Genomic DNA, 16,714 nt, shown 5'->3' on the forward strand with positions numbered 1-16,714 from the left:
AAGATCATACTCATTAAATTTTTAACCATAATAAATTAATAGTTTAACAGTGTTTTAATTAGTATTACCATTCATAAATGACCATATGCGTTTTTATTCCTCCTTTTTTGGTACTTAGACCAATATTTCCAAGTTACTTATAAAAAATGCTCCTTGGGATTAAAGAGAGGCTGCACTTATTAGGGGTACCCAAGTAATAATATTTAAATGAGGTTTCTTATTCATTTTGTACTTAATGCTATAATTATTTTCATAAAACATATTCTATCAAGACAGAAGAATATTCTGCCTAGATTCTATATTTGAGCCTATTGAGCGGGGCCTTCATCGAATGTAGAGGATGTAAATTATAGTGATTGCTGGACTCAATGGCCACACACCTCTAGTTATACCTTAAAGCACAGTAGAGGCATCTAGTATAAGCTGAACCAATTCATTTCTCTCTCCTGGGAATTTAAAACTAGAACAGAGAAATGCAGTGATTCTAAGTTTTGGAGTAGAATGACATTTATGTCAGTGTTCTAGGGCTAAGTTTTCATTAGCCTCAAACAAAAAAATTAGCACCATTTCTACAATATAGATTCACCATAGGGGGATATGACTCTCTCAAAGTCTGACGTAAAATATTTAAAAAAATACAAAATGGGAAAAACACACTAAAAAATTAAATAGTAAAACTTTAAACACTGTTTTATCTAAAATAGAATTATATTGGTATGAATCAAAATTATGTAATTTTAAATAGAATTAAACTTATACATTATAGACAGTATTTTTTGATACTGTTAAGATTTTCTTATACTTACTAAGGACCTATAATGCTAATGCTATTTTCAAACTTACTTAAAAAATGTTAGAATATCTTAAATTCTACATGGTGTCTCTGCTGATCCTGATTAAAAGGTTATTCAACATAGAGACCATATCAGTATGTCACAAGAAAATCAGGTCCCTGTACAGTACACTGTTACTTCATATATTAGACAAATAGCACACAATAGTTTATTTACAATTTTTTCTTTAAAAAATAATTTTATCAAAAAAGGTATGTTTTCGGTCATGTATATTTTCTTTTTTTTTTTTAACATCTTTATTGGAATATAATTGCTTTACAATGGTGTGTTAGTTTCTGCTTTATGGTCATGTATATTTTCAAGTCAGGGTTTTTCCTAGACTCATGTAGGATATTTTTATCAATTATTTGGGCATGTTGTATCCTCTACAATGAGGCTTATTATGCAACAAGTAGAATTACATTTATCTACCTGTAAAATGCCTGATCCAATACTGTTCCTCTATACCCTCCACCATGCCAATGTATAGATGATATATGATAACTTGCCACTTAAGGGCAAAATTCATGTTTTATTTATTTTAGGGGCCCCAATGACCAGCATAATTCCTGGGACATAGCAATATTTCACTAATATTCACAGAATTGAACGGAAATTGTGACTTGGAAATCTTTTAAATATCAAATATGCTTAGATATTTATATATTAAGAACATTTACTTAGTGATGCCTGTTATCTTTAATGACTATTAATTCCCAAAACTGAGGATATGAGGTATCACAAAAGATATCAAGGCAATTACCCAGAAGCTGGTTGGTCATTGCTTACTTTTTTTTTTTTTTATTGTTTTGGGAGATGGAAATAGATAGCACAATGGTGTTGACCATCCACCCAGTCTGACTCTAGCCATCATCTCACTTCTACTGCCATGACCATAAAATGTGGTATTCTCCAGATGGCTTAAAATCATTGAAATAATTGCTGATTATGTGCTGACTCTGTATGTCTTACCAACATACAAACATATTTATAACATATGTATCCAGAGACATATATGATTGGAAGATAAAATAAATCAAATTTTAATCAGGACAAGCTGTCTTTCAAGTAGCTCTATTGAACACAGAATAGACTCTTCAAAAATCAATGAGCTACAATAACTGCAAACCACCTAGTGCAGTGTCTACCACACAGTAGATGGTCACCAAATATTTACTGAATGGAAAGACTGAATAAATATATAAGTTAATGATCAGAAAGTAGAATAAAGCTCCATGTTATAGTGAACAGCAATGTGCAATAACTAAAAGGAATTAATTCAAGAATTTGGTCATTTTCACAGAGGTATTTGATTTATTTGCAATAAATTTTGTTTTTATTTTTAATTTTTGTTTTATTTTTGCGGTACGTGGGCCTCTTACTGTTGTGGCCTCTCCCGTTGCGGAGCACAGGGTCTGGACGCGCAGGCTCAGCGGCCATGGCTCACGGGCCCAGCCACTCCGCTGCATGTGGGATCTTCCCGGACCTGGCACGAACTCGTGTCCCCTGCATCGTCAGGCGGACTCTCAACCACTGCGCCACCAGGGAAGCCCTTTGTTTTTATTTTTAAATTACAACACTACAGGGAATTCCCTGGCGGTCCAGTGGTTAGGACTCCGCACTTTCACTGCCGAGGGAGTGAGTTCAATCCCTGGTCCGGGGACTAAGATCCCACAAGCTGCGCAGCATGGCCAAAAAAAATACAAAAAATATTGTAAAAAGTAGTAATATTAGTGAAACCTAGCCTCTCTAAAATATAATATCAAGTATGCAAGTAATGCTGAATTCTAAAATGTTCGAACACTAAAATATGCTGATCATGTTCAGACACATATTTGTAGCTTTGAATGTCAAAGTTCCAAATCCTGACACTGTTATAGATACCACATAATGAATACAGTTTATAGTGAACATGATTATCTTTATGTTTTTCCTAAAGTTGCTGGACTTTAAACTAGCATAAAGAGATAAAGGTAGTAATCATATAATGTACAACTGAAAATTTTGCTTATGCTTAGTAAGAATTTACAATAATGGCTTTATCATTAGCAGATTAAGTAAAAGCAAGTTATTTCTTTAAGAAATCTAATAGCACACAGTTTAACATGTATGTTAAATTTGAGGAATATAACATTGAAAAAAAGTAATCTGTTTTGGAAAGGTGCTGCATTGTTGCAACTTATTTCTCCCCAAAAGAAGCAATTCAATGGAAGGTAGTTGTGAACATAGAGTGACACAAGGTTTTTGATAGAAATTATCTTTACTGAAAATTAGACAGGGAGAAATATCTATTTATGCTTGGTAAGTTGTGCTGGTTACCTTCTGCTTATCATTCCAGATCCATTATCTTCCCTGCTATTTTCCCTGGGAGACTAAACTACCTAGGATTCCTTGACCTATGGTTTCCATTTGGGCTCAGCCCATGGAAGTCATTGATAAGAGATCAAAAGGTAAGAGGAAAAAGAAGTCAATTTACATATTTCCACACAACCTTCTTCCTAACCAGTCTCAGCTTCTAACCAGAAGTCTTCTTCCAAAACTTAGCTTTAGTTCCTTCTGTCACCCTTTCAGAGGCAAGGATGGTTTCCCACTGCAGCTAGCTCCTGGATGCTGCATCATCTTGACATGTTTCCTTAATTATGCCTGTACACCTGTAAATAGTGTGTTCATACTTCATTAACTCGAGTGTATCATTTATTTCCTAATGGGAACCTGATTCCTACTCATTTAATATGGATGCATTTGCTAGCAAATCTGTTATTACAATAAAAATGAAATTATTAAAATATGAGATGTGTTCAGGAGATCATTGAGATGGCAACTTTGGAGTAAAGACCGAAAAGAAGTGATACTTTCCACAAGAAATGTAAAAAACAATAAAAATCCAAAAAGCAATAAAATGAAGTCCTTATCAGAATGGTATAGCATGAAGTGAATTAGGCTTGTCTTAAGAAAACTTGGGTCTCATCATCATTTTGTCACTTACTACTCAAGTCATTCAAATTTGCAAACCTCGGTTTCTTCATATACAAAATGGGAATACCGACCATACAGGGTTATTTTTTGTGAATCACAATGAGAAAAGGTAACCATGTTGAAGTTATTTAAAAATTATAGAGTATGGAGTAAGTTGCCATCACTTATTTCACGTCTTTAGTGTAACCTATACATGATTTATTTATTTATTTTTTTAAGAAAGCAGAAAGAAGGGTAATATTGACCACTTTAACACCTCCTTTACTGAGTTAATCTTTACTATTTTAAAGACTGTCACATTGATTGAAACTAGTTGTGGAGAAAGAAACTGTCAGGTGGCACTGGCTGGCATGAAGCCAAGAGAACTTGTACCTCCATTTCAGGTTCATCTCATTTTTCTTCTCTTTATCACTGCGTGTCCTAGGACACGTTATTCATGTTGCTCCTCTCCCATCATCCCCAGTATTAATGTAAAATTATCAGCAGAATAATTGGATAATTAACACCAGCGTTTTTTTGTTTTTTTTTTTTTTTGGCTATGCCCTTAATAAAATTTTATTTTTGTTCCTTCAGGAATAAAATTTCCTTCAAGAAATTCTTGAAAATCTTTGAAGCATAATGCAAAAAAGCAAAAGTACTATAAAGTAGTAGCATCACAAAACGTTACGTATTTTACATTTTTATACAAAAACATATACAAGCACACAGAGATACGTCTGTTAAATGCATATACTATGCACTCCTGGAGATGTTTGTACAAAGTATTTTCTGTCAATAATAGGAAGGAATTGAAGTGTTCTTTCCTGAGCATTAAGTGATCAGATTGTACTACTTCAATTGTTTTTTCCCACACCGGCAGAGAAACAAACACAATGACCTAATTGATTTTTTTAAAACTTCTATTGCCAAAAACAAAAAAAAAACTTCTATTGCCAAATACCACACAGCATTCATGTGGTGTTTCAGTGAACTCGACTCCCTACTCTCCCTGTCTCCCTATACCCACTCTATCCCAAGTGCTTACCTACTAGTTATAACAAGATACGGTAAAATCTGTGTAAAAAGAAAGAGAAGAGGGCCATAACAAGTGGCTACATTTGCTCTAGGTCCCTCTGACCCATAAGAACCTGTAAATCTTCCTCTTGATTTTTATTTTCTATTTAGATTTGCAGTTTCTTAAGCGTTATAGAAGAAGTCTTCATACAAAAACTATGCAGAAATGAAATGGAGTTGTAATTGAATATCTACTTCATAGGTTAATGATTTCTGGTTTTCAGGTGCAAACAACAAATAGATAGAGAAATTGTTAAAAATGCAATTCTGATCCAAAGACTAGAACATCTGATTTGGTGGGATATTGATGAGCCCCTTTCATTTCTCTGCCAGTTGGTGTCAGAAGCAGAATTAGAAGTCAGATCTGACTCCCTGTCTCCTAGGCTACAATGTCGCCATTAAATCTGTGAAATTTAAACAGTAAAATTTCATTTACTGAATATTTGATACATTTTAATGATGACTTGGGGTTTTCTCCGTTGGAAAATGCATATTCTACAGCCAAGGCTGGAATTGGACGTGGTCTATTTTGGCATCTAAAGAGTGAGTCATCATCTAGAACTGTGCTTTCCAAAACAGTAACCACACATGGCTTTTGAGTACTTGAAATATGGACAGCGTGACTAAAAAAACAAATTTTTAATTATTTTAAAATTAACTTAAGTATCCACACATGACTGCTGACTACAGAACTGTTTTGCAGATATAGAACATTGCCATCATCACAGAAAGTTCTGTTGGGCAGTGCTGACTATAATGTATCCCTCTGTCTTACTGTATATACACCTTCAACAGTTTGAAAATAACTGATGCTCTTTAACTAAAAGGCAGTTGCCAAGATCAAAGGCAGAGGCCACTTGGGTTATATTTAAAGTGACCTGGTGCCCGGACACCTTTGTTCTCAGGGGCATTCTAGTTAAAACTAACATAGGCCAACCTGGATTCCAATCCCTTCATTACCAGTCATTCGCTGAACATCTGTGGACAAATTTTCCTTGAGTGTTTGACTCTCAATTTCTCCAGTTGTAAATGGAGAAAGCTACTGATCACATTAGATATGCTCAAGGTAGCAAAAGCCTGAATTCACTGCCCTCCTCTTTATTTCACCTGAATAAAAAATATTACAATATTAGCTTCACTTTAGCCAATTACCCCCAGACACCTATCTCCCTTGTGAAGAAATTCCTGAATATTCACATTTAACCTCCTTGAGAGAAACTCCTAAGAAAAGGGGTTCCGCTTAAGTCTCCTTTAGCTGATCATCAACTGCCTACTCACAGCATGCTTTTCTTTTGTTCCAAGTAAACAACAAAGGCTTTTCCAGTTCTAGTTGAACCAATGGGCCACCATCCTGAGATACTTGTTCAGCTCTTACAGCCAGAACCCTCAGAGACCTGGGTCTCCAGAGAGCATGAAAGGCTACTCAGAATGCCTTTTGGGACTCCTAGTGGCAACAGTAATATCAATGAGAAGCACCTGTTTTGTTGTTCTGGCTAGCTCGCTCCCTCCTTCCCTCCCTCCCTCCTTCCTTCCTTCTCATTACTCTATGTCGGTACAAAAATTAAAGTTCAGGGGTACAGAGCTCTGGTGAGAACTGACTTGCTAAACCCAAAGCTTCTCAACCTCGGCTGTATTTTACAATCATCTGAGATGCAATTAAAACACTGTGATACTGCATATGCCTGAAAGATTCTGTTTGGAAAGCTCCTGAGATCAACTGGCAACACAATGTGAGATAGAAATAAGAACAGAGCTATGGATAAAGCTGTTAACAGTAGCAGCCACCTGTAGAAGCTGGTGCAATCAGTGACACAGACAACACTTTCGTTTTCTCTATTGTTCTCCTGAGCAGTTGGCAACTTGCACAACACATAAGAGTTACTCTAGTGATGTTAACTCACACTTAGTTTCTGCACTTAGGCTCTGGCACAATTTAGCACATTTGTTTGCTCGAGATAAGCCTTAAGATTGAGGAGGGCTAGGCAGGTAAATGCAGACAAAAATACAGTATGGGGAAAATTGTGATATGAAATCCTTAAAATAAAATGCTTTTATTTTCAAATAAAATACTAGATTTGTAAAGAATTTGTTTCGAGAAAGCCCCTCTTTTCTGAAGGATAATCATGGTGAGAAAAACCCATCATGTTATATCTGGGATATTTAGCAATCTCCCTGTATCTTTACACTGCTACAAAATACTAGATACATCTGATCATATGAATTGTTGAAGCATGCATTTGCTTTATTTCATTTTTTCTTTCCTTATTGCCTTAACAGGTTAGAGTTATGCTGTAAAAAGCTAGTCTGTGTGTGTGTGTGTTTGTGTGTGTATAGTATAACAGGTTTCTATTTTTGATATTAGACTTTTTCTAATTCTATTGTGGTTCTAATAATCAGTTGCAACAGAATAACGAAAAGCATTGAATAAAGAAACCTTTCATAAATGGCAAACTAACATGTTTGTTCCTTCACAAGTCCCTGGTTTGGTTCCTTGTCATGTAGTGGAAGGGATCCTTGACAGTGATGTCCCTCAAATGCAAGAGTTTGAAAATAAAAGCTTTTTTTTTTAAAGATTTCATATCACGATTTTCCCATACTGTCTTTTCGTCTGCATTTACCTGCCTAGCCCTCCTCAGTCCTAAGGCTTATCTCGAGCAAACAAACGTGCTAAATTGTGCCAGAGTCTAAGTGCAGAGGCTTAGCGTGAGTTAGCATGACTAGAGTAACCCGTACGTGTTGTGCAAGTGACAACTGCTCAGGAGAACAATAGAGAAAACGAAAGGGTTGTCTGTGTCACTGATTGCACCAGCTTCTACAGGTGGCTGCTACTGTTAACAGCTTTATCCATAGCTCTGTTCTTATTTCTGTCTCACATTATGCTCCCAGTTGTTCTCAGGAGCTTTCCAAACAGAATCTTTCAGGCATATGCAGTATCACAGTGTTTTAATTGCATCTTAAATGATTGTAAAATACAGCTGAGGTTGAGAAGCTTTGGGTTTAGCAAGTCAGTTCTCACCAGAGCTCTGTATCCCTGAGCTTTAATTTTTGTACCGACATAGAGGAATGAGAAGGAAGGAAGGAAGCGAAGGAGGGAGGGAGGGAGGGAGGGAGCTAGCCAGAACAACAAATGCTAGCATTCCTAACCCTCTGTCATAATTAAGTTTATGTGTCAACTAATTAGGCCACAGAATTAAGACCATGCTGAATAGCTATTATACAGATATTTATATCCTATATAATTTAAACTTACCTAAAGCAACAGCTCCGTATTTTCACTACAGTTTATGAACTCATTTTCTCCCAATGTTTATAACAATGGATGACGGCTTAGAAATTCAGTATACATTTTTAGTTGTTTGCTTGAATTATATAACATAAATTGCCTTAGTTCTCTAAAAATGTTTAATCAAAATCTATCATCCAATTAGAAAGCCCAGTTAATCACTGAAGTCCAACTCAACTTGTAAATACAGCTTCTTACTTAATTTCAATTTATTTTGGAAACATGGAGTAACTTAAACTTATTATTGGAATCATTTCTGTAAGTCTTACTTTCAAACTGAATTCATGAGAAAGCACAGAACTTTCCAAAATCATAAAGTGTCTTCTAAATAGTTTAACTAAGAGTAATAAAAATAATATATCCTATTGCCAGGAGTGAGGGAAAAAATATTCAATCTATATGAAAGGCATCTACAAGAAAACAAAATCATGTGATATCTTGAGAGAAGATAATTGTTAAGAGAAGGCATAAAACTATTTTTGAAACAGAATTAGAACTGTTTATTTTATTAAAAAGTTGACACAGGTTATCTTCAGTGTTTATGACTTACAAACTAAAGTATTTAATATTTAACATGTTTAAGTACAAGCAGCAGCAGTTTGGTAATCAAAAGGAATAATTTGAATCATCTCAGAAAAATAAATTCATTATAATTAGGATATTTTAGAATATGATTAAAACATTTAAAAGAAAATGTATTCACCTTTCTTGTCATCAAAGTACAGAGTCTGTTGAGCTGGATTTGACCACTGGAGGGAGGTGTTATCATTTTGATCAACCCTGCAGGTCAAAATTGCAGTTCCACCTTCAACAACTGTTACGTTCTGTGTGAGAGGAAACTGTCCTTGGCTGCCTAAAAGGGGATTAAAGAAAAGGTTGATTAAAAGAAAGTTCTAAAATGATTAACTTCCCAAGAGCTATATGGACTTAACTCCTCATTCCAAGTAAAATTTAAAACAACCAAACAACAGCAAAACTATATATTACAAAAAGGCAAAACATAATTGAAAACCCTTAATCAGAAGATGACAATTTGACATACCATTAGGATTCCTTTATATTCCCTCACATGCTCCAGAAAAGCTTCTTCTCCTCCTAGGCACACATGAAGATTTATATTTAAATAGTAACATGATTATCATTAATTTCCCTTGGCCTTGCATTAATTATATGGGGCTGGACCTGGTTATCTTTGAAGATAATAATTTGGGATGAATTGAACTCTTTAAAAGCAGCAGAAGAAACAGGTAAAATAGTTTCCTTGTAGCTTTTATAATCCTGAATAAAGCCTAGAAAATATGAATACTAGAACTTTAGATTCATTTTCTGATAGAAGAAATAAAAAAAGAATCCTATTTCACCAGGGTTTCTTGTAGACGTAGCTGTTTTGAGAAATACAAAATGTGCTGGAGAAAACAATGTAAGTATTCTTCAAAAAGCGTTCATCTTATAGAATATCCATCAAAATCTTAAAGTGATTACTCTAGCCCAGGAGATAGAGACAATATTCTTTTTTGTTCCTTTCTGTAGTTTCCTGATGTTTTTTCCAATGCATATATATTTCTTTTATAAATCAAGGAAAAATGTATCTATAAATGACCATTGTCAATTTGGATATCATTAGAATGTAATCAATTCTATCTTCCTAAGTGTTATACTAATTTATTAAAGTAATTCATGTAATAACATTACTTAGTAAAAGCACTTCTAAAGTTAAAACAAAATTCTTGCACACAGCAACATAATATGTAAATTTCACTGCAGCAAGATGATCTGGAGATGAACTCTGCAAAGTCTGATAACAATTATCAACATGGGTAAAAAAAATGACTTTCTAAAGCCAGGTTAAAATACTATTATGGGAGCAAGGTAGTTTATTAAGTCAAGGATAATTTACATATGCAAGAACATTATGATAACTTAATCACACCCATGAAATATATTTTCCTTTTCTTCTTTAGTTTTGTAATGATTCTGTCATTACTACAAGCACCACCTGAGGTTATGCTGGAGCTATTGGCATAAAGAATCTTATTACCAAAAAGCCCGTTGATTGGCACCATAAGAGAGAGAAGAGCCTGAAGGGGAAAATTTCTTTCCAGACCTAAATGACACAAGCACAGAGGTTCATGACCACGTTATATAATTAAGCCTATCAAGTATAAAAATCTGCTATCAGTAGCTTTGTCTCCTCAGTGCCAACCTCTTAGAGTCACTATGGCAACTCCCCAGGATATCTCCCTGTAATCTTTAGGGTGGAGTTTTTAAATTGAGGTTAGGCAATGTCTGGAATAAACTCTTTGATAGTTGACTTCAAAGTCAACGGGAGCCAGAATGGGATGTGTTTTGCCTTCAGCTCAGAGGTGACCTCTAGCAGGGAAACATGGAGAACTATCAATCTTGTGAAGTGAGGTGAGGTGAAAAACCACATCAGAGAAAACATGAGCTAAAACAGAAGGAAGGAGTAATTACCAAAGATATCAGATTAGCAGCTCATAAATATGAAGCTCAGAATGTTTTTAAGATACTTTGCTTAGGTGCCCAGTTATTGACATAATGCATAAACTGAGCAATCTAGGAGAGGAGGGGATCCTTTAAGTAATAAAAAGCACATAACTGCTAATAAATACACATAGTTCATCCCAGATGACAATTTGACTATCAACTGGTACATAAATAATACTGTCTGCTTCTTTAAAGTGGAAAAAGAGCAGTGATGCTTGCAACAATTTCATCCACTACATTTACAAAATAATTTTCAAAACATCCCCATAAGAAAATATTATCCTTCTCATTTCACAGATGGGTAAACTGACACTGGGTGGTTAAGTGATTTTTCCATGGTGAAACAGAGTCAATGAACCAGTTGGAGTTTGTTCTGAAATTTCAACATTTTATTCTTATTTTTCCACAAAGGCTGCTGGGTCATATCACTACTTGTTTAAATGTGAATTAGACAACAATGAAAGGAAAAAAAAAATGTAATCTTTTGAAAATGAAACTTTGAATTCATACCTAGCTGAACTATGTCCTCATAAATTTCAATTATAACATTAAAATCAAATAAGGGAAGATATCAATGTTAACTGCCCTTAAATATCTTATCTATTTAGAACTTACATTTGATAATTATTTCTGTCTTTCCTTATTGGCCTATAGAAGAAACTAAAATTTGTTAGGGTGTTCTACATTCCAGGGACTCTGCAGACACTAGCACACCTAGACTTTGTCCTTCCAGGTAGGCGATTAGGACAGCTTCCCTCCATCTTCTCCCCACATGGATTCTGACTTCAGTTCCCTGGGACCTTGCAGCCTAAAATCCCTGCAGTCAATTAATTTAGTTTTTCCCAATAAAGAGCAAACTCATATGGAGAATTTACTAATCCTGAATACCCTTACGATATGTAGTTTCCAAAATCAATTCAAAAGCCAGTGTTGTAGGCAGTCAAACTTCTTCTCAAAGCTTTGAACTGCCTTTTATTTCTGGTTTTAACCTGGAGACAGCATCAAGTTAGCTTCTACTTTTCTCTTTTAACTCCTCCTGGCTCAAAGTTGACAGGTTGTCATTTAATTCAATCTCAGAGAGTCTTTCTAAAGACATTACTAATTTTTCCAATTAGAAAAATTAGTAGGTTACAAAGTTAAGGATTCATCCTCAATGTATTCATCAAAAAAGTATTTTGGGGGCCCTACTACATGCCTTGCCTTGTATGAATCAACATCTGAAAGATGCAAAGAGGAAGAGAAACTTGCTAAGGAGCTTCTGCAAAATAATCAAAAACTAGTATAGAGTATGATGGCAAGGGAGAAGGCAGTCTAGGTGTAGTATAGTACTCATCTTGTTTACCATCAACAAGAATTTCTAAAATTCACTGATCATATCATTGAGGCTAATTTTATTTTATTTCATTTGGAGGTTCTTGGTCTTTTAATTAAAAAAAAATTTTTTTAGTTTTTTAACATCTTTATTGGAGTATAATTGCTTAACAATGGTGTGTTGGTTTCTGCTTTATAACAAAGTGAATCAGCTGTACATATACATATATCCCCATATCTCCTCCCTCTTGTGTCTCCCTCCCACCCTCCCTAACCCACCCCTCTAGGTGGTCACAAAGCACCGAGCTGATCTCCCTGTGCTATGTGGCTGCCTCCCACTAGCTATCTATTTTACATTTGGTAGTGTGTATATGTCCATGCCACTCTTTCACTTCTTCCCAGCTTAAACTTCCCCATCCCCATGTCCTCAAGTCCATTCTCTATGTCTGTGTCTTTATATCTGTCCTGCCTCTAGGTTTTTCAGAACCTTTTTTTTTTAATTCCATATATATGTGTTAGCATATGGTATTTGTTTTTCTCTTTCTGACTTACTTCATTCTGTATGACAGACTCTAGGTCCATCCACCTCACTATAACTCAATTTCGTTTCTTTTTATGGCTGAGTAATATTCCATTGTATACATGTGCCATATCTTCTTTATCCATTCATCTGTTGATGGACACTTAGGTTGTTTCCATGTCCTGGTTATTGTAAATAGAGCTGCAATGAACATTGTGGTGCATGACTCTTTTGAATAATGGTTTTCTGAGGGTACATGCAGAGTAGTGGGATTGCTGGGTCATATGGTAGTTCTCTTTTTAGTTTTTTAAGGAACCTCCATACTGTTCTCCATAGTGGCTGTATCAATTTACATTCCCACCAACAGTGCAAGAGGGTTCCTTTTTCTCCACACCCTCTCCAGAATTTACTGTTTCTAGATTTTTTTGATGATGGCCATTCTGACTGGTGTGAGGTGATACCTCACTGTAGTTCTGATTTGCATTTCTCTAATGATTAGTGATGCTGAGCATCCTTTCATGTGTTTGTTGGCAATCTGTATATCTTCTTTGGAGAAATGTCTATTTAGGTCTTCTGCCCATTTTTGGATTGGGTGGCTTGTTTTTTTTTGATATTGAGCTGCATGAGCTGCTTATAAATTTTGGAGATTAATCCTTTGTCAGTTGCTTCATTTGCAAATATTTTACCCATTCTGAGGGTTGTCTTTTCATTTTGTTTATGGTTCCCTTTCCTGTGTAAAAGCTTTTAAGTTTCATTAGGTCTCATTTGTTTATTTTTGTTTTTATTTCCACTTTTCTAGAAGGTGGATCAAAAAGGATCTTGCTGTGATTTATGTTACAGAGTGTTCTTCCTATGTTCTCCTCTAAGAGTTTTCTAGTGTCTGGCCTTACATTTTGGTCTTTAAGCCATTTTGAGTTTATTTTTGTGTATGGTGTTAGGGAGTGTTCTAATTTCATTGTTTTACATGTAGCTGTCCAGTTTTCCCAGCACCACTTATTGAAGAGGCTGCCTTTTCTCCATTGTATATTCTTGCCTGCTTTATCAAAAATAAGGTGACCATATGTGCATGGGTTTATCTCTGGGCTTTCTATCCTGTTCCATTGATCTATATTTCTGTTTTTCTGCCAGTACCATACTGTCTTGATTACTGTAGCTTTGTAGTATATTCTGAAGTCTGGAAGCCTGATTCCTCCAGCTCCTTTTTTCGTTCTCAAGATTACTTTGGCTATCCGGGGTCTTTTGTGTTTCCATACAAACTGTGAAATTTTTTGTTCTTGTTCTGTGAAAAATGCCATTGGTAGCTTGATAGGGATTGCATTGAATCTGTAGGTTGCTTTGGGTAGTATAGTCATTTTCACAATGTTGATTCTTCCAATCCAAGAACATGGTATACCTCTCCCTCTGTATCATCTTTAGTTTCTTTCATCAGTGTCTTATACTTTTCTGCATACAGGTCTTTTGTCCCCTTAGGTAGGTTTATTCCTAGGTATTTTATTCTTTTTGTTGCAATTTTAAAAAGATCCTTCTTCTAGCTAAGCTCACCACCATCCCTGGTTTCAGAGGAGTCATTTGTTTTCAAACAAGTTTATGATGAGACTTAAAGGAAACACAACTTCCAATTTGGAACTGTAGAAGCTGGCTATTTTTCCAGGCAACCTATGGCCATCATTTTCCTCCTCCTTTCCTTGTATTTATTTCTTTTATTTTTTGCATAAATATCAATCCCCCTTACTTGTTTCTAAGCTAATTAAGGGTCAGGTAACTAGGGCATCTTACTTACCTTAGAATCATCTACATAGCTTAACATTCTGTACTGTGATTAGAGCACTAGGCACTCACTGTACAAAATGAAAGCATCCCTTGGAGCAATTGCCGGCATTTGTAGGGGAATTTGTGACAATAGGATGATTACAGTAACTCAAGTCTGCTGCATTTGTTCATGGTCAAAATGGAGGAGCAGAAGGAGAGACTAATTCCTCAATGAGAAAAAAAATATATGGAAAAATTAAATAATATAAGCCTTATCAGTATCATGTCTTAAAACATTTTTTGTAAAGTTCTGCTTAAAAATCTTAAGAGCTGTACATAAGATATAACAGATGGTGATCTAGAACAGACATATCAAATACCATTGTCAGCTCCCAAAATGGGACACAAAAAGACAGACTGTGATAAATTTATGCTCCACAAGGGGAAAAAAAACATAGAAAACACTAACTTGTTTTGAATATTAAGTATAATAATATATACTATATACCAAATATAATACTGAAGCTCTCTTAGGTGGATAGACCTCTGAGATGGAAAATATTTTATCTTCCATTCCTGCTCCAATTTCCCTTGCATCAACATCCATTTTAATAGTGCCCTTCTGTGTTATCTCCTCCCTCAACCATCACTAAGCCAGCAGTAAATATATGAAAAATACAGCAAATCTTCACTGAGTATTCACAATATGCTAGGCACTATTCGAAGTGCATTTCCATTATCAATGATTTAATCTTCATGCCAACCTTGTCATTATCTCAATCTTGAAGACAGGGAACTGATAAACATTCAACAATGTGCCCAGAGTCACATGGCTAGAAAGTGTGGCAGCCAGGTACTCAACTTTTGTCCTCAGTCTTCAAACCTCACATGTGTAACCACAGAGTCACTTTGAAAATAAAGTGAGCTTAATTCTGACTCAGTGGCTGTTATAAAAGAAACATATAGTTTGGAGTCAAACATTTCTAAGATGCATTTAGACCATTTATATCTATTTTTAAATAAGCGAAGGAATATTTGAAATTCAAGTAAAAACAGTGATATGCTAGAGCCAACTGACACCAGCTCAACTGGTGAGAGAGTCAACTGACTGCAGGTCTTCTCCCTTTATGCTCAGTGATGACATAACTTGGTAGCTTGAAACTGACCACACTCGGAGTATTTTCACCATGGTAACTGGCTTACAACGCAAGTCAATGTTTTCCTACAGACCCAGTGGTTAAACGTTTACAGAACACCACTGAAAAAGCCACTCTCAATGCTTTTTGAGGGGGCTGTTACATACATTTTTAGCATAAAGTTGTTTTGTTGTTGTTGTTATTGTTTTTTTCTGAAAAAACAATAAACTCTCTCCAATGCAGTATACTTCTGCTTTTGAAGTTCTTTTTCTTCTTATTGTCTCTTCTTTGTTTTCTTTCCTTTTTCCTCATATCACTTTCCAACAGTCTTTTTCCCCTCCCCCCCCCAACCATTCTCCCAATAAAATAAGCTACCTTTTTCTCTGCTCCTGGACAGTAATCTTGAACTGCTAGGTTTTTTTAATTTTTTTTTTAAATTTTTATTTTATATTGGAGTGTAGTTGATTTACAATGTTGTGTTAATTTCAGGTGTACAGCGAAGTGATTTAGTTATACATATACATACATCTATTCTTTTTCAGATTCTTTTCCCATACAGGTTATTACAGAGAACTGAGTAGCGTTCCCTGCACTATGTAGTTAAGTCTCTGTTGATTATCTATTTTATATATAGTAGTGTGTATATGTTAATCCCAACCTCCTAATTTATCCCTCCCCCCATTGAACTGCTAGTTTTTCTTAGGCTGCTGAGTTTACTCCTCTCTAACTAGCATCATTGGTTGAAAACCATTTAGGTCACTTTCAGTAATTATATGTAAATAATTTGCTAATTTACTGCTGTGAAAGACACTTTAATGAAGAATGATTGGTCAATATTTTGAAAAGATAGCTCTCCTGACCCTGCCTTTAAATAGTTGCCATTATTTCTTCAATGTTTCCACCTGTCATACACTTAGGAAAATATTGGTTCAAACTTTGCTTTGTCTAGATTAGCAATTACCAAGTTCAAAGTCAAGTGAACTGAAACTTGACTCCTGTTGACCTCAGTTAAGAGTTGTCTTTCCCTCACACGTTTCTTGCATGCCTTCCTGTCTGACCACCAAGAACCTAGCACACTGTCACACAGAACACAAAGAGACAAATCCTAAGATTATGACCACCTCAACCTTGGTGGCAGGCCGTGATGTGCCATTAGCATAAAGAAGCAATAAGCATAACAGTGAAGAGAGATATTTGAAGCCAGCAGTATTGTTGAAAGAGAGCAGGCAGGTGAAGATGCATGCTTGAACACTGATCCCAAAGCATGGCCCTGCTGCCATAAATGGTTTTATTCAAGCCTTGCTATCTCCTGAACGGATGATGAGTGAAAGCAACGGCTTTCTCCATC

At 35.4% G+C, this 16,714-nt stretch overlaps 1 protein-coding gene across 6 annotated transcripts in view; it reads right to left on the reverse strand.

Moving 5' to 3' along the window:
• The window catches only part of CADM2 (cell adhesion molecule 2), a gene marked incomplete at its 5' end in the record, with an annotated part of 1,063,364 nt that overhangs the window by 232,599 nt on the left and 814,051 nt on the right, over positions 1–16,714 (reverse strand). For all 6 annotated transcript variants that reach the window (XM_079922103.1, XM_079922101.1, XM_079922105.1 and 3 more), the window contains one exon: positions 8,849–8,998. In XM_079922103.1, the coding sequence (XP_079778229.1) occupies positions 8,849–8,998 (150 nt within the window). The remainder of the gene's footprint in view (positions 1–8,848; positions 8,999–16,714) is intronic.

Source organism: Stenella coeruleoalba (genome assembly GCF_951394435.1).
Source record: "Stenella coeruleoalba genome assembly, chromosome: 5".
NCBI lineage: Eukaryota > Metazoa > Chordata > Mammalia > Artiodactyla > Delphinidae > Stenella > Stenella coeruleoalba.